This window comes from Schistocerca americana, chromosome 11, assembly GCF_021461395.2.
Source record: "Schistocerca americana isolate TAMUIC-IGC-003095 chromosome 11, iqSchAmer2.1, whole genome shotgun sequence".
NCBI lineage: Eukaryota > Metazoa > Arthropoda > Insecta > Orthoptera > Acrididae > Schistocerca > Schistocerca americana.
Genome location: NC_060129.1, coordinates 197,054,419 through 197,081,686, shown reverse-complemented (window position 1 = coordinate 197,081,686; position 27,268 = coordinate 197,054,419). Strand labels below are relative to the sequence as shown.

General features: G+C 45.4%; 1 protein-coding gene across 1 annotated transcript in view; it reads left to right on the top strand.

Annotated features, from left to right (window-relative positions):
• The window catches only part of LOC124553547, a 328,767-nt gene that overhangs the window by 194,139 nt on the left and 107,360 nt on the right, over window positions 1–27,268 (top strand). Inside the window, exons 16-18 of the mRNA XM_047127394.1 lie at window positions 2,810–3,126; window positions 7,311–13,143; window positions 24,176–24,305. Coding sequence (XP_046983350.1) covers window positions 2,810–3,126; window positions 7,311–13,143; window positions 24,176–24,305 — 6,280 coding nt within the window. The remainder of the gene's footprint in view (window positions 1–2,809; window positions 3,127–7,310; window positions 13,144–24,175; window positions 24,306–27,268) is intronic.

The following is a 27,268-nucleotide window of genomic DNA, read 5'->3' as shown; positions in this document are numbered from 1 at the left end:
TTGTATAGAGGAAATTTACTAAAGAGCAAAATGGAACAAATGAAAAAGTTCATATGGTGATTAAAATGATGTGACAAAGGAATGGAAATAAAAAATTACGTTTAAATCAATTAATTGAATAAAAATGAGAAGTCATTTCAGAAAAGATTTGAAAAGAAAAAAAAAAACTACTGCACTTCATGAGATATGAACCCATGACCAATGCATGTGAAGCCAATTATTCCGTCCACTGTACCACGCAAGTAGTGTGTGTAACACGACTTTTCTAATGTTATTGAGCATCATGAAAAATTCCAAAATTAATTTTCGTCCGTCACTCACACCAGGATGAATGGCTGCAGAATGTGATACCTGGGATCTTAACCTGCACTACGGTATATAGGATTTCAAAAAGTTGTCTCCACCACTGGGGAGCTCTCCTTGCTAGCACAATTCTTTGTGACATTTTATTCTCATTGTCAAATGCAAATATTTATGTAAGTATTTTGTATGGTGTTTTCCTACCTGCCTTGCACTGTAGTTGTCATTTTGGGGTTATAAGGTATATTGTACCTCTGTATTATGCAGAAAACCGCGCGCACACACACACACACACACACACACACACACACAAACTCAGTATCAGTGAAACAATACAAAAAATACTTACCTAAGTATTTGCAATTAAGAAAGAGAATAGATTCTTGAAACACACGCTAAGCGTGGAAAAAATTTGAGGCCGGTGCAGTGTTTCATTACTTAAACCAGAAACATTTGAGCAACACAAAGAGGTCAAGGATGCTAGTGCTATAAGTAGCCGCACAACAGAATTTGTCCCAAATGAAATTTTCACTCTGCATCAGCGTGTACACTGATGTGAAACTTCCTGACGTATTAAAACTGTGTGCCAGACCGGGACTCAAACTCGGGATCTTCATCTTTCACGGGCAGCTGCTCTACCGACCGAGCCACCGAAGCACGACTCGTGACCTGTCCTCACAGCATCACTTCCGCCAGTAACTCGTCTCGCACCTTCTGAACTTAACAGGATCCCTGTCAGGGCAGGTTCTGAGTTGTGCTCGGGTAGCTCAGTCAGTAGAGCAGCTGCTCGTGAAAGATGAAGATTCCGAGTTAGAGTCCTGGTCTGGCACACAGTTTTAATCTGTCAGGAATATTCAGCAAAATATGTGTTCGAGCAATACAAAGGTGTCACGATCGTCACGAAGCTGTGCATGTGCAGTGTAGCCCGTTTGAAAGTGGTTGTGATTGGTCACGATATCTTTATTTGAACAAACCTAGTTACTCCTGTCAGCCACCGTGCCAAGTTGATCTCGGGGGTGGCAGAAGACAAAGCGTCAATTGTTCAGACTTTTACCAGTTCAGATGTGCCGAGTTGGGTGCCCTTGTGTCACGGAAGCTGACAGCAGAGTAATGTTTGTAAACACTATTTGAAGATCAGTGGTACACCAGCACCATTTTACGTCTATTACATTAAATTTTTCTTTTTTTCTTTCATAAAGTGTAAATTGCAGGAAAGTCACGAATACGTTAATGCAAAAATGCATGCAAATTAATATTACGGACATCGGAAATTCCACGGCACCAATAAAAGTATGTCGTAAACGATGGGAAAAGTTTAATTCCGGGAACGCGAAAGCAGTGTTATAATGCATAATGTATAATGTGTGCTTTACTTATAGCCAAGTGGGGCAGCTTTTGATATCACTTTCCCGTTTACACTGACGAGCCAGAACATTACGACCATCTGATGAACATCATTCTGGTCCACCTTTCAATGTCAGTACAAAAGTGATCGCGTGTGGCACAGATTCGACAGGTCCTCGGTAGGTTTCTGTAGACATCTGACATTGGACACCTACAGACAGGTCACACAATTCCTGTAGATCACGGGCCAGTGGTTCGTCGGTGCAGAGGTGGCAACCTGTACTGTTCCCGGTGTGTTATCGGACCGGGTGACCGAGATGTCATTGTAGGTTCGCTGTTGTGCTCTTCGAGTTACTGTAGCACGATTGTGGCCTCGTGACACGGACAGTTCATTATTGTCGCAGGAGATGTGTCGTGTAAAGAAAAGCTCGCAGTGTGCGAATAGTGCTGACCTAGTCTGCTGTCGTTGTTACTTTGGAATTGTGATTCACTTGGCACGGTGTTACCTGTATTGTAATTTGCACATAACTGACTTAACTGTTGCTTGTCAATGTTTGGTGGCACTTTCTGTTGACGTCTTTGTCTCCACTATCACACCTTTATCATTCTCACTGTCAGTAAAAATAAAAACATAAAAGCGAGTTGTCGCAGCTTCCCGTGAAGGTATTTCACGCTGTCACTTTCCGTGCTCGCACTGTAAGGTAATGACATGCACTGCTTTGTATCGGAATGCGACTGTACATTTTTTACGTGACCGAGTTGGCTCCCACGACCTTGCCGAGTAATACAGTCTTATTGCAGATGCGTGATGAAGGTATTTGAGGTCCAAAAATTGATCGATGTGGTATAAAAATTTTCAAAGAACACAGCTGAGTGTCCAAGTAAATTGAATAAAGAGAAGTGATTTCAAATAACGAGAGTGCACTTTAATGTTATATTATGCAGTTTTTGTCAATTAACTGTCGAGGGATTTGCGGCAGTGGCGAGACACTCGACTCGTACGCTGGAGGGTGCCGGTTCGAACCAGTGTCTGGTCGACCGCATTTGTGTTTGAGACACGTCTGTGTTCTCCTCCGTCCTCAATCCGAGCTGTTGTTATGTCTGTGAAATACCCTTTATACATACTGTTTATTAAACTGAGGTACACGTATTGTGAAATGTGCAGCAAGCTCACCTGAATCGCTACAAGCACCTGAACCGCCGCATCGTGACCAACGCGTCGTGCTCGTACGGTCTGCGGGTCGGCATCCAGACTCTGCCGTCAGTACCGTTGCCGTCACCACCGCCGCCGCAGCCTGCCGCGAAAGAAGAGCGGCGGCGACCTGCGAACGTGGCGAGAGGGCAGCAGCCTCCGGCGTCTGCCCCGTGGGAAGCGGCTCGGTCCGGGTCGCCCCTCGCGAGGAGCACGACGCCTGCCGGCCGGCGCAGCCGCAGCCTGCTACTGCAGGACGCTGGAGCGCCCGACATCCACCGCCGTAGGAGGTAGGCTCCCCTCTCTGTGTGTTGTCTGGCAGCGCGGCTCTTCTGCCGTGTGTCCCCTACCTTCTGCAAGTACCTGCACTTCACAGCACTTTGGTAGTGTTGCTGTGGAGTCCGTACATATTATGAAAAATGTGTGTGTGTGTGTGTGTGTGTGTGTGTGTGTTTTCCACATCTCTTCCTAAACCACTAGACCAATTTTGACCAAACAGGGTGCATAGATCTCTTACTGCCAGGCAACAGTTGCTGTCGGGGTAAGAACCACTTACCTATCACAGTTCAGGAGATAAGACATCACGAACAGTGGGATGCATGAAAAACTGCCGCATTATGCGTAATGATTAAATTTATTACTTCTTTGTCACTAACTCCATTCACGACACATTTTGCAGTGTCGACATATGCCGCCGAATGTACCTACAGAATCACACCGTCGCATGGCAGATGGATCGAGAGCTACATCTTCGTAAATACTGTGGTGCATGCAAAACTGCCAATCTGTGCACAACATTTAAATTCGTTACTTCTTTGCTCTAATGCAATGTATTTTGCAGACAATAGCCCCAGATGCCACTAAATGTACCTACACAAATAAACCATCGTAAGACACGCAGTTAGAGAGATGTGATGTCACAAACATTGAGATGCATGAAAAAGTGCCGCATAATGCGTGAAGCTTTAATATGTCTATTCCTTACTACTGAGACACTATTACAGTTGACTTAAGGAAATCTCTGACACCAGACAATGTTTCTGACAGCTATGAACTGCAAAGTGCAAATATCTGTAGGCAACAACGATAGCTGTCTTTAGAGCTATGAAGAGGCATTGCCTTAGAGGCGTTCACAAACTCACATTGTAGATAGGCAAAACAGCTGTTCTTGCACATTTGTACTTGATTCATATTTCTTTGTACAACTGTTCCATAATTTCAAAGGTATTTTTACAAGTGCATGGAATTTTTTTTATTTTATTTTTTTTTTTTTTTTATTTTTTTATTTTTTTTTTTCAATATTGTGCTACAAACACAGTTCAATTTTTGTTTCCATTTCTAATATAAAATTGGCAAAATGAATACCCGGGCGATGCCGTGTTTGTCAGCTTGTGGTTGAGAAAATCAATTATTAGTGTTTCTTCCATTTTAAGTTAGCTGCAATCTGAATGTTTTTCTCCAGATGCATTTATACGTTATTTGTAGAGTATCTTCAGTGACCAGCCTTACTCTGGTATGCATAATTTTTCTGCATTGTATATTTATAGAATGAAAAAAGTGTTTTTTATTTTTTGCAAATTTGGCATGCAATTTGCTTACATTGCCTTTCCAGAATGAGATTTTCACTCTGCAGCGGAGTGTGCGCTGATATGAAACATCCTGGCAGATTAAAACTGTGTTCCGCACCGAGACTCGAACTCGGGACCTTTGCCTTTCGCGGGCAAATTCTCTACCAACTGAGCTACCCAAGCATGACTCGCGCCCCGTCCTCACAGCTTTACATCCACCAGTACCTCGTCTCTTACCTTCCAAGCTTTACAGAAGCTCTCCTGCGAACCTTGCATTTGCACAAAATACAGTACCATCAATTAAATTGACAGCTGCCTTAAAGATAGTAACGAAATATAATAGGCGAGTAAAGTTGCATAGACACCAAGTTTATGGGCCGGCATACATATTTATTTATTTACTTATTGCTTCTTTACATGACTGGATATGGGGCGTAACAGAGTCTATCAAACGGAATATCAGTGTAGGCTTTGAAAAACAAAAGAACACTAAAAGTCATAGTGGACTTTGCAAGTCAAATTTACTATCGGCTATAAATCATTTCGTCGAAGAATCACACTCCTGTGTATAAAAGAGCTTTAAACGTGTGATTGCTTCACAAATGAGTCGATGTGTTAAATATTTGACTTTAAGCACATAAGTCTGCTTGTGTCTGTATGTGTGGATGGGTGTGTGTGTGTGTGTGCGAGTGTATACCTGTCCTTTTTTCCCCCTAAGGTAAGTCTTTCCGCTCCCGGGATTGGAATGACTCCTTACCCTCTCCCTTAAAACCCACTTCCTTTCGTCTTTCCCTTTCCTTCCCTCTTTCCTGATGAGGCAACAGTTTGTTGCGAAAGCTTGAATTCTGTGTGTATGTTTGTGTTTGTTTGTGTGTCTATCGACTTGCCAGCACTTTCGTTCGGTAAGTCACCTCATCTTTGTTTTTATATATAAGTAAAGAAAAGGTTTGAAATAATGTGCAAGTTTGTCGGAAGTCACTAAGTGCTCTCATTATGAAACACTGTATGGATATAGACTGGGGAATTTGTGACCAATTTTAGACAAAAGCTCATTTTTCATGTTTCTTAACAATTCCTGAACTGTTTGTTGTACGATGATGTAACTTTGCAGGTACATTAAGTGGTACATACGGATGCTGCTCGCATACAGTGTTGTGATTAGAGTTAGTAGTAAAGAAGTAATAAATTAAGTTGTGCCAGATGCAAACATGAACAGCAGAAACACAGTGAGTGATAAACTTCTTTCCTTTTATTTATTTGTTGGAGGTGTCGGTGAAAAGAAGTTTTCGAAAGGTTTGAAATTATTGCAAAATTTATCGGAAGTCCCCAAGTGTTCTCAATCTCAAATAGAGGATGAATAAAGTCTAGGTATTTGCACACCACCAGTTACACATCCTTGAGACAAAACACAGTTTGTAATTGTTATACATGTCTTACGATGATAGTTTTAACTTAAGATTATACCTCTTAATGAGTAGATTATGACAGTATTTCAAAATTGGTCAAAAATTACACAAAATATTGAAAATACAATTTCTCTTGCCTGTCGAAGCTAATAGACAGGCAACCTGCAATCGGTACTAGTTTCTGGGTTCAGGAATAATCGGTTAGTAATACAGATAATGACCCGAGACCAGTGATAGTTCACATTGTGGTTGGAGTTTGTGCAGCAATTACGTGTAACAGCAAAACTCACAGCACCCTGTGTTGGTCATCAAAATATTGTACATAAAATGAAATATACAGCAACTCGGCAGAACCTCTGGAAGCAAACCGTTTTAACATAAAAATTTATGCATTCCTTCACAACCCTTATTTCCCCTTCAACATACAAGCTAACAAGCAACCTAATCGAGTCCAGTAGGAGGGTCAGGATACGCTACTGTCTCTGACATGTCCCCTTTCACCATTGTCCTCACTACAGGTGGCTCCCTCCCTTGGGGGGTTTTAGTGGGCTCCCTTTCCTTTCTAATCTATCCGTACTGACTCTCCTCCTGAGCAAACAACTAATACTTCCAAAGGCTAATATTACTTTTTTCTACTTTCCAGCATGTCTATAAACAGTACCTCCCAAGGATCAAAACTCTGTCCTTTTCATGGGTTGGATGAGCAAATCTTTTAGTAAAAAGCCAGTTAACAGCTGATTCTTTCAGTAATTGAACTACCATGTATAAAACAGCTTCACACATCTGATTACTTTCCAGATGAGTTAACGTGTTAAAATATTTTGTGATTAGCATGTAAGTTTCGAAATGGTCTGAAATACGCATAAAGTTTGTCGCATGTTGCTCAGTGTTCTCTTTCTCGAATACTGGATGAATGAAGTCTCGGTAATTTGTGTGTGAGATATGTACGTAGTTTCTTACTTTTAATACTTTTCTTATTGTGTTAGACTTGTAATGAATAGGTGGACAACATTTTAAATTTGGGCAATAATTATATGAAATATTCATCCCCTCCCCCCTCCCCTCTGGTGATCTGACCATGAATCTTTCCATGTCATGAGCTGAAAGAGCAAACCCCAGGAAAGTTTGTTCTTATTTAGGGTTCTGCTCCACTTTTGTTTTTGGGTGGGTTTTATTTTTTCTAAATCTTCAGGATGTGATTGAGGGCTGCATTGAGAAGCAGGGAGGATAATCAATTGCCTAGTCTAAGACCAGTTTTTATTGTGAAGGATTCTGAAAATTCTTCCCAGAAGTTAACCTCGGAACTTACGTCGGTTAAAGTTTGTTCAGTGTCTCTTATTAATTTGTAACGAAGACCTTATGATCCGAGGACTTGCAGAAATGTGAATCTGCGGACAGTCTCTCTCACTTCTGTGACTGGAGCAGAGAGTTGTTTATTAATGATTAATTACTTTACAGTGCCGAGTCTGCATTTACTGAAGACAGTGTATTTCTTTCCAGCTCACTGCCACCTCCCGAGCGTCCGGAGACACCCAGCAGGAACACACGACAGGCACTGCAGAAAGCTAGCTCCGAGAAGGTGCCGCTACCGCTGTTGGACTCCAACCAGCAGGGGCCGACCACCAGGAACAGGAGTTTCCCGGGACCGCCACCTCTCCCTCCTCCGGCCGTCCCAGAACTGGTGACACCACAAACTGGCACGTCACGTCCACAGACTCCGAGGCCGAAAACACCCGTTTCAAATGCCCAGCCCGTCACCACCCGGGCGCAGACGCCGAGGCCGGCGAGTCCCGTACAACTGCCAAAATTGAGGACGCCCGTCAAGATGTCGGCGCCGAAGTCCACACCCGCCGATTCGGAAGTTCCGCGGGCACAGTCGCCGAGCCCTCGGCGTGGGAACCGACCGAAGTCGGCCCCGGTGCCGGACCCACGCCCACAGAAATCGACCGCCGACTTGCCACACGTCCCGGTGCTGAGATCCCGCGCGTCACGTCTCTCGCTCGATTTGGGCCGACGAGATGCTGCCGCACACTCTGTTGGGACGCCACCTTCTTCCCCTGCGAAGGTGAAAAAAGTGGTGCCTCCAAAAGGCAGAGCGGCTCCGGAGTCGGAGAGTGAGGAGGAGAACGAAACGAAGCTGCACCAGACGCGGAGCAGGGCAAAACAGCAGACTGGAGTACCCGAATGCGGTTCTCACAGTACCGACATCCTGCAAGCTGGAAATATGGTGTCTGCAACTAAGGGTACTGAGACGATGACCAGAGGAAGTGTTGTAGAGACTGTAGATCCAGAAATCCATAAGACTGACAAAAAGACTGAATACGCAGCTTCTGACAGAGATACTGAGCCTCTCGTGCAGGCATCGAAGCAAAAGGTTCAGAAAGGGAAATCAAATAAGAAAGGACACGGTGAATCGAATGATGTGCCACCTGTAAGTAGTGTGGTTGCACCTGCTGTTGTGAAGAGTGAAGATGCAAAACCAACTAAGGGGAACAGGAACAGAAATAGTGGCAGAGCATCTGACAATGTGACCGTCACAAATAAGAAAGGCCATGGCGAATCGAACGATGGCCTGCCTGCAATTAGTGTGGTTGCACCTGACGTGAAGAGTGAAGACGTAAAATCCACTAAGGGGAACAGGAGCAGAAGTAGTGGCAGAGCACCTGACAATGTGACCCTCACAACTGAGGAAGGAGGAGCTGATGTGAAGACTGTTCCCAAAGTGGAATCTTCACCAAACAGGAAGAAGAGTAGGACTCCATCCAAAGGCAAAGTAACTTCAACCACTGTCTCCACCAGCAATAGTAGCAGAAATAGTTCAGCTCCAGAAGGGTCAGAGTGTGACAGCGGCAACGTTAAAACTCGGCAAGGCGTGGAACTTGAGGCTTTGCAGTGCATTAAAACTGAACCTGTGGACGATGTGACAGTTGAAGATCTCACTCGGCTCGTTACTGCCGAGAAGCAGTCGCCCGACAGGAAAGTTTCGAAGTCGAAGAAGCCTCTAGGGGAAACTAAAGTGGTGAAATCTCTTGCAGAATCTGTGTCGGATGTCGAAGTGAGCTCACGCGTAATCGCTCCTGCGACTAAACACGGCGGAAGCAGTCGGAAGAAGGAGTCCTCCCGACCAAAGTCACTGGTGTCGAAAAAAGAAAATGTAAGTGTATCGGATACGGAAACTCGTGTGGCTGTTGTTGTCAAATGTGTGAAGAATAACTCAAAATCCAAGAAACCTCAGTTACTCGAGAAGATAGAGAACGCTAAAGTTGATATTCCAGCAGAGGTAGAAAGCTTACCTTCAGAAAATATTGTGCTGTCTGTAGACGAGGATACTGTGAATGACGATGATGACGCCGATGCCGACGATGACGATGATGATAGTAGTGAAAGTGACGACGATGACACCGATAGCGAAGATGACGACTCTGAGGAAGGGGAGGTTATCGGTAGAACGAGATCTGAAAGAAATCCAGACGGTACGAGAATGTTCACTGTCACTCACAGGCTTCGTGCAATGCCTATTATTAGATTCAAACCGAAGAGCATCAAAAAGGTTTCTAAAAAGAATGTGCAAGAATCACCTGCAAATCAGAAAGCTGAAGCGGTTCAGTCCAGTACTCCGACACGCAAAACTCCTGACACTCCAGCATCTGGAAAGGCGAGTGGGGCGAAGAAAGTAAAAAGCAAAGTGAAAACACCATCAGCAGAAGGACCCGGGGTGAGTGAAATTTCAGGAAATAGCGACTCTGTAGGCTGTCAGGAGGGCAGTGAACCTGCAGCTTCTGGCGGAGACGCGCCGGCACCTCCGGCAGGTGCAAAATCTCCTCCCAAAAAGCGTAAGAGCACTCCGAAGACAAAATTTGCAAAAGAAGTGGAAACAAAAGGTAACACAGTTGGAGAAGCGGATGTGGACCTTACTCCCACGAAGAGACGGGAGCCAGAAATATTGGACGGTGATGTAGTGCCTGACGATCTCACCAGATATGAGCCTATCGTTCTTTCCGAAAGTGAACGTGAACATCATCTGGGAGGAAAAGGAGAGACAGAACAAAAGTTATCGAAGATCAGTGACAGGACGAGGCAGAAAATAGGACGTCTGAGTAAAGGTGACAGTCCAGAAGGCAGTACGGATTGGAGACTATCTGTTGACTCAGTAAGTATTTTGTTACCTGAAATGGACAGTAATGCCGATTTGAAAGTTTTGGAAAGTAAAAACCAAAAAACGCTACTCGATAGTAGTGTGCCTACGACATTAGGTGAAGTTTCTGTAACTGCAGAAAGTAGTGTGACAACTCCAAAACTGAAGGGTGTGAAGTTGTCAAAGAAGAAGAAGGCAGGGCGACAGAAGAGTCTTCTGGATAGCCCGGTTGTTGCAACTGCAGAGCTCGGCAGTCAATCAGTTTTGCTACCGTACCCTCTGGATAGCGCAGCTGGTGACAGCGAAAGAAAAGAGAAAGATGAGGTGATCACCGATGCCATTGTTAAAGCCTCCCCGACAGAGTCAAAAGCTCTGAACCAAAAAAAGACTACCTCTGTGACAAATTCTCCCATAAAACGGGATCCACTAAAAACCACTCTAGAGAGTATCGATGGTGACGAAAAATCTACTTCGATATTTTGCGACACTGTTCAGAAAGCTCTGACAGCCGAGGTGAAAATTGTGCAACGGAAGAGGACTTCATCTCTTACAGATCTCACTGCAGAAATTGATACACCATTATCTGCTACAGGTGGTGTCGTAGAGTGTAACGTAACTGAAACTGGCCATAAAGAAATCTCGGAGAACAACAGAAAGAAGCAGCAGAACAAGACCAAAACAAAACAGAAACGGAGTGCATCTGCTACTGCTGTTGTTGAGAAACTGGAACCTCGCACATCCACCTCTGTCAGTGTGGAGCGAGTTGTCACAGTGGCAGACGTGACGGATTTGATTGCTGACGGTAGTGGTAAGTCCCCGAGCAAGTCAAAATTGAAACGCAGGAGAGCTGCCTCTGCCTCAAAAGCCTCGGAATCACAAACCGCACCGACAGACGATACGGTGAAAGTGGTAGACGGTTCAGTCGGTGCGATAGCTAAAAGCTTGCCAGATACCTTGAAGACTTCCAAACAGAAGAAAACCTCTTCCACTGAAAATTTGACTGAGAGATCTGACACTGGTGCACCTGTTGTCAGTGATTTACTAGAACAAAATGCACAGATTTTCCCAGGAAGTCCAGCTGTTGATTTCAGTGAGAAAATAGTCCCGAGTAAGCCAAAAACTTCTAAACGGAAAAGGAACTCTTCCGTTACAAAGCCTGTCCCGACATCAAAATTAGTGGCGGATGCTATCGACAGTGAGGTAATACATTCCGAGAAGGAAGATACGACAGAACATTCCACAAATGAAAGGACACCGAATGGAATTGACTCTGTTAAGGAAGATGTGGGGACACTGCCAGAAAATTCTGGGCACAAATCTGCCTCCGTTAAGATGTCTGCAACATCTGACTCGATGCCATCTCTTGCGGACAGTGGAAAGGAAAACACAGATGTGACAGGAGAAGCTATAAATATTTCTGCAAAATCGATGCCGAGTACTTCTAAAAAGAGGAGAAATGCATCCGGTGCTAGAAAGTCCAGGAGATCTACTTCTGCAGAGGTGCCCGTACCAGAGTGTGGTGCCACAGTGGCCGATGCGGCAATGTGTGCCGATACTGAAAATGAGGAACTTCTCGAACCTCGGGCACGGTCGTCAGAAGTCAGTGTCTCCGATAGTGAGAGTGGCGTGAAAGAGCACGGGAAGTTGGAGGTGAGCACTGTAACCACAGTGATCCCCAATGGGAGCCCTGTTTCTGCAGACGAGGTGCACTCCGAGAAGGGCCTCATCTTGGCCGCCATGAAGGTTGCAATGATGGGTGCAGAGGTTCGACCGTCTGCGACAGTTGACGATAGTGAGAACGTGCACGGGAGTTCGGGCGGCGGGAAAACTGCACGAACCGGCACCGGCCGGGGTACGACTCGGTCTGAGGCTGACGGGAGGAACCTCTGCGACGATCGGCGGAAGGTCTGCCGGCAGTGCGGTCGCGACTTCACCTCTAATTCCTCTTTCTGGAAACACATCCAACGGCACTGCACGAGCCCGTGCCGGGTGACTCTGGCACCCGTCTCGTGTTCTGATGTAGGAGGGCCCCTACAGGTCGAGAGCGGCCGTACTGGCAGAGTAAACGACGTAAGCAATTCGGCGGAGGAAGTCCGAATCGCTGTCGGAGACTCCGGTGTCGGGATTTGCACCGCAGTTGCCGACATTGCGAAAGACTGTGAAGGTATGGCAGAAGTAAAAAATACTGAAGACGGAAAGGTTAGCAGTTCTGGTGACAGTGGTCTAGACGGAGAAGATGCCAATATTTTTGTGCCAGAAAGTGTCGATGTATCGGAGGTGAATTCTACGAGTGTAACGACAGAAGGGGAACAGGTTGAGAGTACGCACGTGAAGGAAGTAAACGACGAGGCCCCGGAAACCTACGAGGTTAGCGCCGAGCGTCCGGATAGCAGAGTTTCGGAGGATGCCGACGAGATGCCTCTCGCCCGACTTCTCACCGGTGAACGCGTAGTGTCTCCTGAAGTGTGTAATTTACAAGAAAATGAAGGAAAATCAGATTACCGGCCGTGCAGTGTGACATCGGAGGATGCGGAGAAGGCACTGAGTGTAGCTTACAGAGTGGAAGCCGGAGGTAGAATTTGCTTGACAATTTCTTCCAGTGCAATTACCAGTAAAACGTCGGGTGACACAGTTAGGTCCGTTGCCACCGACGTGACGGTAGACGTTTCACAGGGAGTGCCCTCTGACGAGTCACTGTCATCCTCCGAAGATAAGGACAGTGGCACCAAGGTGCCAGGCTCGACAGAAGAAAGTGAAACGGTAGAAGAGAGTAGTGAACAGGATTTGACCAATACGTCAAAGTCGGACGGTGTCAGTGACTTCAATGGAGCGATAACACGAGCAGAAATCGGCGAAGAGGATTTGTCCGGGAGACCAAAGGTGGGCAGTGTCGATGACTCTGACGGAGTGGTAAAACGCGAAGATGATTTGCCCGGTAGTTCAAAGCGGGATAGTGTCAGTGACAGTGTGGTAACACAGTCAGTTTCATCTGCAACGAGTGTAGTAGCTTCGGAGGGGGACAGGTGGAGAAGTTTGGCAGATGTGACGGAGGCAGCTCTGGGTCGGACTGAACGTGAAGAGGTGGAGGCTGCAGACGGCTCAGTGGAAAAGGCAGCAGATGAAGAACCACCACCAGATGGAAACGTCAGTTCTGACTGTTTTAAGGATGCCGACAGGGACAACAGCAATCTCGATCCCGTAAGTATCAGTTACTCTTCGTATTATCGACGTAATCGCACGTATGAGCTTACTGATTTTTCCACATCGCGAAGGAATGTGCTGGGCCAGGGGCTGCTGTCCTTATTTTGTGTGGGTGGAAGGGAGGAAATTTCGTAATGTAACTACTAATGATGTTTATTTTGATCAGTGGTTTTTGAGCGGTATAGTTCAATTCTGAGTCCAACTAAATATTAGATAAAAAGAGCAGTTTTTGTTATACTGCGAGAAAATGATAGTGGGACTAAGGTTTATGTGTACAAAACAAGCCACATAATTATTGGGTTGTACTAGTAATGTAGAAATGTCAGGTCAGAGCAGTAATCTAGTGAAAAAGAGATGATTTCGTTGTTATTGAGGTGGCATTGCTCTCACCTGACGTGTGTATACTGTTCATACAACCTAAATGAATTTTGTAAATTGTTTGTACCTGTTAACCTCGACCCCCACCCCTCTTTTTTTCCCTTAAGTGCTGAATTTGGACATATTGACTTTAGTAGCTGCTTATTAAATTTTTCTTTACCTAATACAGGTATTGATTTAGACAGTGAAAGGAAAAGTTTTGACTGAATATCGGTACAGATACGCAAGATATCAACCTCAGATTTTTTCCCAATTGCTCCAGATATTGAAACCAATTTTCAGTGCTCACATTGTCAGAAGGAATGAATGTTAGCCTGAACTGTCATTTCCTGCAACTTTATCTTAGACATAATGGTACTAATGCTTTTTTAAAAAATTGGGACCCTGTAGTTACGTTATGGTATTTCATAGCTATTAAAAAGAAAAATACATGTTGCAGTTTGCAGGGGATGATTATAAATGAAACAAACAATGTTGTGTATGTTCTGCATCGGTACTGTACCCTCTTTGATGATTGTATTTTAAGCTGAATGACATTTCTCACTGCTATTATCCATTGTTTATTTGAGAGAACTCTCTCTCATCTCTCTCTCTCTCTCTCTCTCTCTCTCTCTCTCTCTCTCATGATGTTGCACACAGTCTGACCTGGATGTGTGTACAGATTCAGTTGAGAAGTGCGCCATAAAGCTGTCGTATTGTGGATACTGGCACTGGGACGGAGTTCTGGTCCCACAGGTTCCGTAGAGGAGAGACCTGGTGATCTTACTGGTCATGGGGAGTGCCTCGACATCACACGCGCAGTTCGTAGAGATGTACGTGGATGAGCACAGTCCTGTCTAAAATGGGCACTGTGATCCTGTCAGATGAGAGGTAAGAAATGAGAATGCGGCAGGCGTGTCGCGTACTGTCGGGCCGTCGGGCTCTTGTCAGTCGCACTTGACGGTTCCCTGTGCCTCGAATCTGGGTGTAACTCCACTGGCTCTCTCTGAAACAATGGAAGAGTTGGACTTCTCACCAGGTCACCGCAATACTTGCTGACGGTAGTCACCTGGGATAGTGCAGAACCGTCGTTCGTCGCCGAACGCGGTGCGGTGGCATTCGTCAGCAGTCCGTGCTTCCCGATCTCGGCAGCACTCTGAAAGAGGCCCTCCGTATCGTGTCGTTAATGGGACGGAGGCCTTAATGGCCGAAAGCTTTAATTGTGAGAGTCTTTTTGTTCTGCCTATCTGCGACTCGGCATCAGTGCTATTTCACTACGTGTACTACCAAACGACTGTGCCAGAATATGGAACACATTACCCAGTCCGATTTGTAGGTTGCCTATCTATTGGCTTCCGAGGGCAACATAAATTTCATTTTCAGTACTTTGTGTAATTATTGGCTGAATGTAGAAATTTAAAATGTTCTCATAATCTGCTCGTTAAAAGGTATAATGTATCTTGAAAATGTAGTACACTAAGCAAATATTACAGCTAAAACTGTATATTTGTCTTAAGGCAACTCTACTTCTACATCTACACTCTGCAAACCACCACGAAGTACCAGTTATTACTGTTTTTTCCCATTACATTCACGTGTGGAGACGACACGAACGATCGTTTAAATACCACCGTATGCGCTGTAATCGTTTAATCTTGCTGTCGCATTCCCTATTGAGCGGTATGTAGGAGGTTGTAGTATATTCCTAGAGTCGTGTATTTAAAGCCGGTTCTTGAAACTATGTTGGTAGCCACTCTCAGGATGGTTTGTCTTCAGTAGTCTGCCAATTGAATTTCTTCAATTTCTCTGTGACACTCTTCCACAGATCAAACGTGTTACGCCCTTCTCTGTACACGTTCACTATCCCCTATTAGTTCTATTTGTTGCGGGTCCCACACACTTCAGCTGTATTCTCGAATGCGTCGCATAAGTGATTTGTAAGAAATCTCGTTTGTAGAGTAATTGCACTTCTCCAGTATTCTACCAGTAAACCAAAGCCTGTCACCTGCTGTACCCATGACTGAGCCTATGTGAGCATTCCATTTCATATCCTTACGAAGTCTTACACCCAGATATTTTTATGAATTGGTCAATTCCAACTGTGACTCACTGATATTGTAGTTACTGGATACCACATTTTTTTCATTCCGTGAAGTGCAGTCGCAGTTAGTCGGTACGCGCAAATTGCCACGGCCAAAAGAATACACAAATAGCGTAGGGACGCAGCAGTGACGTTGTACTGTGCCCAGTTTTCGTTTGACAGAGCACGTACGTTTTCTCGTGGTGAGGTGCAACAAACACGAATACGACCACTTCGTTTGCCTCGGACAAAATTTGTACGTATTTCGTCTGAAGCGTGGACTGTATTGTGGAACTTACTCCAGAGACAACTCTGCCTCTGATGGAACAATTTGAAATTCTATACATTGTATCACTTACTTTTCATCTTACATCCTCAACAGTCTCACAAAACACAACTTTGTTAAAAACTATCTGATTTCGAAAAGCATTTGACTCTTTACTGCAGTTATCCTTATTGTCAAAAGTATGATCATACAGAAAGTGGAATTTGTGACTGTATTGAGAACTTTTTGGCAGGGAAGACACAGCACGTTATCTCAAATGGAGAGTCGTCATCATGTGTAGAAGTAACTTCAGATGTGCCCCAGGGAAGGGTGTTGGGACCCTTACTGTTCATGTTTTATATTAAAGATCTTACAGACAATATTAATAGTAAAATCAGGCTTTTAGCAGATGATGCAGTAATCTATAATGTAGTACTATCTGAGAGAAGCTGCATAAATATTCAGTCATATCTTGATAAGATTTCAACATTTGTGCAGATATTGGCAACTTGCTCTAAACATTCAGAAATGTAAAATTGTGCATTTCACAAAATGACAAAAAGTTATATCGTATGACTATAATATCAGCGAGTCACTGTTGGAATTGGCCAACTCGTACAAATACCTGCGTGTAACACTTTGTAGGGATATGAAATGGAGTGCACATATAGGTTCATTAGTAGGTAAAGCAAGTGGTAGACTTTGGTTTATTGGTAGAATACTGGGGAAGTGCAATCAGTCTACAAAAGAGATTGCTTACAATTTAATCGTGTGACTGGTTCTAGAATATTGCCGAAGTGTGTGGGACCCGTACCATATAACTGGAGATATCGAATCTGCCGGTGTAAGCTGTCGGCAGCACACCCGTCGGCAGAGATGTATTGCAAAGATCGACAGGCGACGGATCGAGCGCGCCTGCCAGGGGAGAGACCAAAGATGCACCGACAAGCGACGCGCCGCCAGCGCCCTCTCGGTGGCTAGTATTTAGATCGCTGCCGCTGTCCAGAGGTCTTCGGTCACTAGCTCAGTCGCTCGGTCTCGCTCGCAGAGTGGGTTCGGGCTACGACAGTACATAGTGACCAGAGTAGTGTTTATAGTGGGACTTGTACTTCACCAGCAGAGAGGCTAATGTAGCCTATTAATGAGGAGCTCATACCACAACATGTCATCATCATCATCATCAGTGTTCTGCCTAAAGGCAGGTTTTCACCTCTCCAGGCTGTCCGGTCTTCTGCCATTCTCTTCAAGTCTGCATAATTTCCTCTTCCCTTTATGTCGTCTATTGTCTTGTATCTCCTTCTTCCCTTAGGTCTCCTGCAAGCACTCCCTTCTCAATGAATGTCCCAACCAGTTCTTTTTCCTTTCTCTTACAACCTTCAGTAGACATCTTCTCTCACCAACCCTTGCCAATACTCTTTCACTACTCACTCTTTCCATCCAGCTTATTCTCTCCATTCTCCTCCACATTCACATCTCAACTGCTTCTAACCTTTTTTCATCCTCATCTCAGCATCCTTGTTTCTGCCCCGTATAGTGCCACACTCCAGAGAAAACATTTGCCAATCCTTTTCCTTAGGCCTTCATCTGATTTGCCACATAAGAGTCTCCTCTTTCTGTCAAATGCCTCCTTCGTAATGGCAGTTGGAATTTTCACCTTCCAGTGACATCTTAGGTCTGCAGTTGTTGTGCTTCCAAGTTATTTAAATGCACTTACTTGGCTAATGGTAGACTGTCCTATTTTAATATTGGATAGTCTGCGTCTTGCACTGATAACCGTACTCTTTGTTTTTACTGTGTTTATTTGCATCCTGTATTCCACACAAGCTTCATTCAGATCTTTCAGCACGTTATTTACTGTCCACTCACTTTCTGCCACCGACACCGTGTCATCGGCAAATCTTACACGTTCTATTCTCTTTCCACCAGTACATATTCCTCTTTTCCCATCTAAGCCTTTTGCAATAATCTCTTCCAGTAAACGACAGTGGGGAAAGGCAACAACCTTGTCTAACACCTCGTCCAATGCTGCTTCCTTCTGACATTTCATTTGCATTCCTTATCGTTACTTTCTGATGTATATATAGATTCTGTATCAATCATCTCTCTTTCCAATCTACTATTTTCCTCTTCAAAATATCCATCAGCTTGTCAAAAGCCTTTTCTAAATCTATAAAAACAGCAAAGATTTCTCTACCTTTTTCCACATGTCTTTCCCCTATAGATCTTAACAGGCCATTAGCATCTCTTGTTTATTTCCTCTTCTAAATTGGAACTGCTTCTCTGCAATCTCTCTGTCCAGCTTGTCATATAGCCTTCTATTCAACACTCTCAGCAACACTTAAGCTGCATGAGACATTAGACTATTGGTCCTATACTCTTCACATTTTTTAGTGTTTCTCTTTTTCTCTATTGGTATCATAACTGTTGCAAGGAATTCCTCAGGCCATTCTCCTTTGTCATATATCTCATTACAGAGGTAGACTATTTCTTTTCTTGGTTTGTTTCCCAGACTCTTCAACAGTTCTGCTGGCAAATCATCAATTCCACACGCCTTGCTATTCTCCATCTCCTTCAGCACCTTTTCTACTTCTGCTTCCAAGATGGTGAATCCCTTTCCATCTTCCGGGACATGTTGCTCATCTTCAACCTTAATTTCACTTTATATTTCACCCCCCTTATACAGACATTCCATATATTCTTGCCATCTGTTCAAAACCTCCTGTGGTTCTTCTGCTAGAGTACCATCCACTCTTTCTATTTCCATGTTATTCCTCTTTCTTTTACGTTCAACAATCTCACTAGCCACTCTATACATCATTTCATACTTTCCCTCTTTCTCCATTTTCTCTATTTCGTCGCATTTCTGTTTCATCCATTTTCCCTTGCTTCTTCAGCTTCTCTTCTTAAGTCATTATTCAGTTTCCTGTACCTCTTTTTGGCTGCTTCAGTTTCTACATTTTTCCCCATTCCTAGGTTGTGGTCTGAATTAATATCCGCTCCTGGATAACCTTTGGCATTCTTCAAACAGATCCTAAACCTTTTTTGTATTGGGATGTAGTCCAACTGATATCTTTCCCTGTTCAAATTTGATATCCATGTGTAACGTCTCCCTTTGTGGTGTTCAAATAATGCGTTACCCATTGCTAATGAATTTTCTTTACAGAAACTAATTAGTCAGTCACCTCTCTCATTTCTTATTCCTAATCCAAATTTTCCTACTGTATCTTCATCTCTTCCTTCACCCACCACTGCCTTCCAGTCGCCCATCATGATAATGCAGGCATTTCTATTTTCTTTCTCGATGAGTTCTTGTATTTTCTCATAATATTCTTCCACTTTCCCAACTCTATGCTGGCTGGTTGGCATATATACCTGTATTAGAACCAAATCTTTTGAACTACTCTTCAGTCGTATCATCATCAGTCTTCCATCAATATATTGTGCATTGATTACCTTATTTTTCAATTTTATTTCCTATAAGTATTCCTACTCTGTTTTCACCACTCTTGATTTCACCCGAGTAAAAGAGCTTATAATCTTCACTTTCTATCTTCCCATTCTCTCCCCATCTCATTTCACACAAACCAAGGGCATCTAATCTGTTCCTTCTCATCTCCTGTTTTGCATTCTCTGGCTTTCCTGCTTGCAGTAGTGTCCTCACATTCCATGTTACAATCCTTATCTTTCCTTCCTTCACTGTCCCTTTCTTCCTCTCAAAGTCGTCTACTCTCAATGTGTTCCCCTCCCGGAGATCCGAATGAGGGGAAGTTCTAACTCCGGAATCTTTCACATGGAAAGACATACCATGTACTGCTTGGGAATGTAATGTGGTAGTTTCCCCGTTTCTTTCCACATAGGCAGTGGGTTGCCCAGCCTAAAACTCAGCCACTCTCTAGGAGTCAGACGCAATCTGTAGCTGCCCCTCTGGGGTACAGTCGCTACTTGTACTCTTTTTGTACCAAAGGAGAAAAGGTGCCTCTTCTGCCAGCTTCACCGTTCCGAAAGACTCTTTCTCCACTGTCACTGCAGTTGAGGTCTTGTACATATGACGGGAAAAGGACATGGTGAGGACAGGTTTGGGATGGGAAAGGAGGAGCGATAGGCCGTTGTGGGACACACTGTCTGACTCCTCCCCTTCTGGCAGCTAAGCTACCGCCGGCATAGCCCCCCGAAACCAGAGCACTCAAACCTCCTCGCCCACACGTACGGTGCTACGTTAAGACGGTGTCCCCTGAGGAGGGCACAACATGTGGAATCTGTTGAAGTTTAGTTGCAGCTGTCTGTTCGAGTAAATAAAGAACCGTGTAAATACACGTGTGCATTTGTGTTATAGGGAGAGGATACCGTACACCCGAAACATCCTCTCCTGCGTTTCCTACGATACGAGACTCTACAGTGGCGACGAAGACACTATATTGAACGTGTACAGAGAAGGGCAGCACAAATAGTCACAGGTTTGTTTAATGTGTGGGAGAGTGCAGGAACTGAACTGGAAGACCTTCTGAGGTAGACGTAAACTACTGCAAGAAAGTCTATTAACAAAGTTTCGAGAACTGGCTTTAAGTAACGGCTCTACAAATATACTAAAACCCCTTACGTATCGCTCACGTAGAGATTGTGAGGACGATATTAGAATAATTTCTGCACGCGCAGAGGAATTCGAACAATTGTTCACCCCACTCTCGGTTCTTGAATGGAACAGGAAGAAACCCTAATAATTGGCACAGTGGTACCCTCTGTCGTGCACCTTGCAGTGGTTTGCAGAATATAGACGCAGGTGTAGATCCCAACAGCAGGTCCTTTTGCCTCGAGTACCACTTTACGGTGCCGAGATTGTGCACTCGACTTTTGTACCGATCGCAACTGACCGTACACTCGTGCACACTTCTGTAGGGCTACTGCACGTAGGAAGGAGGGTGCTACAGCACTGACTTAATGGTGACACCTCAATCTGTAAAGTACGTTATCCACCCTTCATGACATTAGACTCAAACTTGCTCCATTTCTTACCTCTACCAGACACCTATTAGTGTGTCCGTCTCTGCAGTAATGGTAGCTCGCACTCTACTGACGACACTTTTGGCGAGACGTCTGGGGAGGAGCAGTAGCATCTCTTCCCCGTGAGCCGAAAACGGAGAATTAGGAGGGGTCCGGAACGATAGTTGACGTTCCGACTCGTCCTGAAGGTGACCTCCTGCGTTTGGGTAGAGACTGGGAAGGCCGGCCTGTTTTGGGAACATTACCGCTGAGAAATGATCACTTCAGAGATGTCCCTGTACGACAGGGTGCACTGTCGTGCCGATACTGACAGTCATTGTCTCTGAACTGTTCGTCCACTATACGCAGTATATGATCCTGTAAGATGTGTGCGTATCCTTACGCATTTAGTGTTTTCTTAAGTGCGGTAAGGTGACTGCAGCCTAACCACGAAAAACACCCCTGTACCTTAACACCGCCTCCTCCTTATTTCACTGTTGGCACTACAAACGATGCCAGGTAGTGTTCTCTAGGTATTTGCCAAACCTTAACCCTTTTATCAGATTGCCACAGGGAGTAGCACGATTCTCCACTCTGAATCGCTCATTTCCAGTCGTCCAACGTCTGGCGGTGTCGACCTGAATGTAACCTCGAGTGCCACTCGCCGCCGACTACAGAGACTACAGAAATGTGTGGCTTACGAGGAGCTGTTCGACTGTCATACCGCATTCTTTTTGTTTTTACTCCCTAGGCACAGTCAGTGTGCTAGCTGGACTGCCGTTAACACTTTGGAACTCCCGAGTGATTCCTTCAGATGATTCGTGTAATTTTTAACAGTCACCCTACGTGGTTGTCAGTCCCTGTCTATCAGTTCGTGATGTGTACCCGGTCTCAGTTTAGCCGCATCTATCCCCTCGCTTTCCCACTTTGCTTCAGGAACGGTAGACTCGGACAGCTGTAGAAGCGTTGAAATGTCCCCTGTCCCCAGTGGGTTTTTTACTCGGACGATGTGCAGCGCGTGCTCGACATTGGAAGTTGCAGTCCGCCCCCGGTAACTGAGTGGTCAGTGCGACAGTATGTCGATCCTAAGGGCCCAGGTTCGATTCCCAGCTGGGTCGGAGGTTTTATTCGCTCGGGGACTGGGTGATTTGTGGTCCTAATAATCATCATTTCGTCCCCATCGAAGCGCAAGTTGCCGAAGTGGTATCAAATCGAAAGACTTGCACCCGGCAGACGGTCTACCCGACGGGAGGCCCTAGTCACACGACATTTACATTTATTTATTGGAAGTCACTGACCTCCCGTTCTGCTGTCGCTGCTTCTCTACTGACAACCTGGTACTCCTTGTCTCCTTTTATACTGGTGGGTGTGGCTCTCGTGACATTTAGTGGTCAGTTCCACATTACGTAGGGACATCCGGATATTTTTGATCAGATGGTATATATAGAGAAAAAGGGTAGCATCGTCATCAGTCTTATGATCAAATGGAGGAGTCTTCTAGTCAGATGGCTGGCTTGATGTTTGTGTCTTGTGCAAACCTCTTCATATCTGCAAAACTAGTGCATTCGATCGTTTGAACATGCTTTCTGTAGTCATTAACAAACTACACTCCTGGAAATTGAAATAAGAACACCGTGAATTCATTGTCCCAGGAAGGGGAAACTTTATTGACACATTCCTGGGGTCAGATACATCACATGATCACACTGACAGAACCACAGGCACATAGACACAGGCAACAGAGCATGCACAATGTCGGCACTAGTACAGTGTATATCCACCTTTCGCAGCAATGCAGGCTGCTATTCTCCCATGGAGACGATCGTAGAGATGCTGGATGTAGTCCTGTGGAACGGCTTGCCATGCCATTTCCACCTGGCACCTCAGTTGGACCAGCGTTCGTGTTGGACGTGCAGACCGCGTGAGACGACGCTTCATCCAGTCCCAAACATGCTCAATGGGGGACAGATCCGGAGATCTTGCTGGCCAGGGTAGTTGACTTACACCTTCTAGAGCACGTTGGGTGGCACGGGATACATGCGGACGTGCATTGTCCTGTTGGAACAGCAAGTTCCCTTGCCAGTCTAGGAATGGTAGAACGATGGGTTCGATGACGGTTTGGATGTACCGTGCACTATTCAGTGTCCCCTCGACGATCACCAGTGGTGTACGGCCAGTGTAGGAGATCGCTCCCCACACCATGATGCCGGGTGTTGGCCCTGTGTGCCTCGGTCGTATGCAGTCCTGATTGTGGCGCTCACCTGCACGGCGCCAAACACGCATACGACCATCATTGGCACCAAGGCAGAAGCGACTCTCATCGCTGAAGACGACACGTCTCCATTCGTCCCTCCATTCACGCCTGTCGCGACACCACTGGAGGCGGGCTGCACGATGTTGGGGCGTGAGCGGAAGACGGCCTAACGGTGTGCGGGACCGTAGCCCAGCTTCATGGAGACGGTTGCGAATGGTCCTCGCCGATACCCCAGGAGCAACAGTGTCCCTAATTTGCTGGGAAGTGGCGGTGCGATCCCCTACGACACTGCGTAGGATCCTACGGTCTTGGCGTGCATCCGTGCGTCGCTGCGGTCCGGTCCCAGGTCGACGGGCACGTGCACCTTCCGCCGACCACTGGCGACAACATCGATGTACTGTGGAGACCTCACGCCCCGCGTGTTGAGCAATTCGGCGGTACGTCCACCCGGCCTCCCGCATGCCCACTATACGCCCTCGCTCAAAGTCCGTCAACTGCACATACGGTTCACGTCCACGCTGTCGCGGCATGCTACCAGTGTTAAAGACTGCGATGGAGCTCCGTATGCCACGGCAAACTGGCTGACACTGATGGCGGCGGTGCACAAATGCTGCGCAGCTAGCGCCATTCGACGGCCAACACTGCGGTTCCTGGTGTGTCCGCTGTGCCGTGCGTGTGATCATTGCTTGTACAGCCCTCTCGCAGTGTCCGGAGCAAGTATGGTGGGTCTGACACACTGGTGTCAATGTGTTCTTTTTTCCATTTCCAGGAGTGTATGAGTACCTCCTCCCCTCCTTGCCCTGCTCAGTCCCTCCAGTATGCAGGGAGTCACTTCTGTTCAGAGAGAGAGAGAGAGAGAGAGAGAGAGAGAATTGTACAGGCATTTGGCATCCCATAGAAAGATGAGTGTAATGAAATAAGGCTTTTTATTGTCTACATAGAAGCCTTTGGCAGAGAGAAGTGAAATTATCTAAATTAAATTCCTGCAACAAACAGTCGTCATCCCCTCTGTAGTATTAAGATATAGTGCATGCGAATAGCTAATTGCACCTTTTCCTTTTTGTCGAAGGTGGTGTTCTAATGACATTCGTTACAGGTCATCGAATCGCCAGAACAGACAGCAGTGGCCTCACCTAAAAGGAAAAACAAAAAACAGGAGCGTCAGCATTGGGCTGCGGCGAGTATCTCTCTGCAGACAAATTCCAATGCACCGGCCGTCACTGCAGGTAAAAAAAAATACAACGGAGACTTTCGGAAACTCTTCCTAATGTTTTAACAGAAGCACATTTTGTTGGCTCGTGATATTACAAACATCAAAAAATGTTTTGCATTATCCCGGTTCCCAGGGTTCCTGAAGATAGACATTGACTGTGGATATTGTATCACCGACACAGTCCCTTTGACTGTTCAGTGATGTCACTAAACCCACCCAAAGGTGTAAACGACCATGCATGAGTAGCACCTATTAGACGAAGGGGGTCTGCAAACTGATCGGTTCCAGTCATTCCACCAGGAAGGGGGTACACGGCCCCTGTTTGTAATATGACTGTGTCTAGATCACCAAGGAAGGGCTCTCAACAATCGAAGTGTCCAGGCGTCTCGGAGTGATGCAGAGTGATGTTGTTCGGACGTGGAGGAGATACAGAGAGACAGGAACTGTTGATGACATGCCTCGCTCAGGCTGCCCGAGGGCTACTACTGCAGTGGATGACCGCTACCTATGGATTATGTCTGGGAGGAACCCTGACAGCAACGCCACCATGTCGAATAACGCTTTTCGTGCAGCCACAGGATGTTGTGTTACGACTCAAACTGTGCGCAGTAGGCTGCACGATGTGCAACTTCACTCCTGATGTCCACGGCGAGTCCATCTTTGCAACAAAGACACCGTGCGGCGCTGTACAGATGGGCGCAACAACATGCCGAATGGATTGCTCAGAATTGGCATCACATTCTCGTCACTGACGAGTGTCACATATGCCTTCAACCAGACGATCATCGGACACGTGTTTGGAGGCAACCCGGTCAGGTTGAACGCATTAGACACTCTGTCCAGCGAATGCAGTAACGTGGAGGTTCCCTGCTGTTTTGGGGTGGCGTTATGTGGGGCTGACATACGCCACTGGTGGTCATGGAAGGCGCCATTACAGCTGTACGATACGTCAGTGCCATCCTCTGATGGATAGTGCAACCGTATCGGTAGCATATTGGAAAGGCATTACTCTTCGTGGACGACAATTTGCACTCCCATCGTGCACATCTTCTGAATGACTTCCTTCAGGACATCGCTCGACTAGAGCGGACAGCATGTGCTCCAGACATGAACCCTATCGAACATGCCTGGGATAGATTGAAAAGGGCTATTTATGGACAATGTGACCCACCAACCAGTCTTAGGGACCTATGCTGAATCACCGTTGAGGAGTGGGACAATCTGGACCGACAGTGCCTAGATGAACTTGTGGATGTCGAATACAGGCATGCATCAATGCAAGAGTACGTGTTACGGGGTATTAGAGGTACAGGTGTGTACAGCAATCTGGACTACCACGTCTGAAGGTCTCGCTGTATGTCGGTACAACATGCAATGTGTCATTTTCATTAGCAATAAAAAGGATAGAAATTATGTTTATGTAGATCTCTATTTCAATTTTCTGTGCAGGTTCCAGAACTCTCGGAACCGAGGTGTTGCAAAACTTTTTGATGTTTGTATTACTTCTGTCACAGCGACAGGTAAGTAGTGAACATACATTAACCTCTTTACTCGATAAAGTCGGCTCGATTTGCAGTTGGCGTTGTATGAGCAGTAGGAATCCTGATGCATTGCAGTTGGCAGTGTTCCCCTGTTATCTACTGGCTACAAGCAGACGGCAGCGGGTGCATTTGTGGTGTGGCACTTTTGCCATAAGGTGACTCAAGAACTGTATGCTAGTGGAGTGCAGCTACCCTTCTTTTTAAAAGGTTATTCGACAGTGTATTTTGATATCTTATCTATATCTCTATGTAACCACCGTTGAAATTGCAACGCTTTCTGTGTACTCATTTGCCACCAATTTCTTCAACCTGTCAGTAACATGTTCTTTCAACCTGTTGTCATTTCAATAATGGAAAAAAATTGCAATTTGGGGGAAAAAATTTTAATCACTCAGGGACATGTCCAGGCTATGAGGCAGACGTTCAAAAGGTTCTCACTTACTCCTTCATCAACAGAGGAGAATGCAGGGGCGGGACATCGGGAAGAAGTCCGGTACTGTCGCATGACAGTCTCCTGTGTTTGTTTTGAACATATACGATCCCTCCTTCTGACATAAAGTCAATGATTAGAATTCTCTACTGATTTTGAAACAGTGTGGCTGTAACGTCTTTGTTTTTGTGAATGATACCGTTCTGTTGACTGGCGCCGGCCGGAGTGGCCGTGCGGTTCTAGGCGCTGCAGTCTGGAGCTGTGAGACTGCTATGGTCACAGGTTAGAATCCTCCCTCGGACATGGATGTGTGTGATGTCCTTAGGTTAGTTACGTTTAAGTAGTTCTCGGTTCTAGGGGACTGATGACCTCAGCTTCAAGTCCTATAGTGCTCAGAACCATTTGAACCATTTTTTTGTTGACTGGCAGTTTGGTTCTGTACTTTGGTGCGAAAACAGAGTCTTGTCACAAGTAACAACAGGTTTCAGAAATCCCTCGCCATTCTTGTTGTACCGAATGAGCAAATGTCAGTCCAGCTCCCATTCATTGTCTCATGTGTTCATCTGTCAAAAGTCGAGGGACTCTCCTGGAACACCATTTTCTATAGCTCAAATTACTACTAGCAATTTTGTTAAGAGCTGATTGTAAAATGTCAGTAAAGCACGGCACCACAGTCCAGAGGTTGTTTGACATCCATACTGTTGAAATTTTCTTTCTGTCCTCAATTGGAGTTCATCAGCCACAACTGAAAGTGGCCCTATGATTCTTCGTCACAAATATTCAATCAGTCACCATTAAACGTGATGCACTACTTTTGAACTGTTCGTTAATTATATTTCCTTGTACTTTGGTTATCTATCTGTAAATTTTGATAGGGTGGACATTTTTTGCATTCAGAAACTGTATTACACTACTAACTCTAACATGGTAAATTTTGCTACATAGCATAGATACATAGTAAATGGCCATGCCTGCTTGCTTTTAGTGCCATACTGGCACCAACGA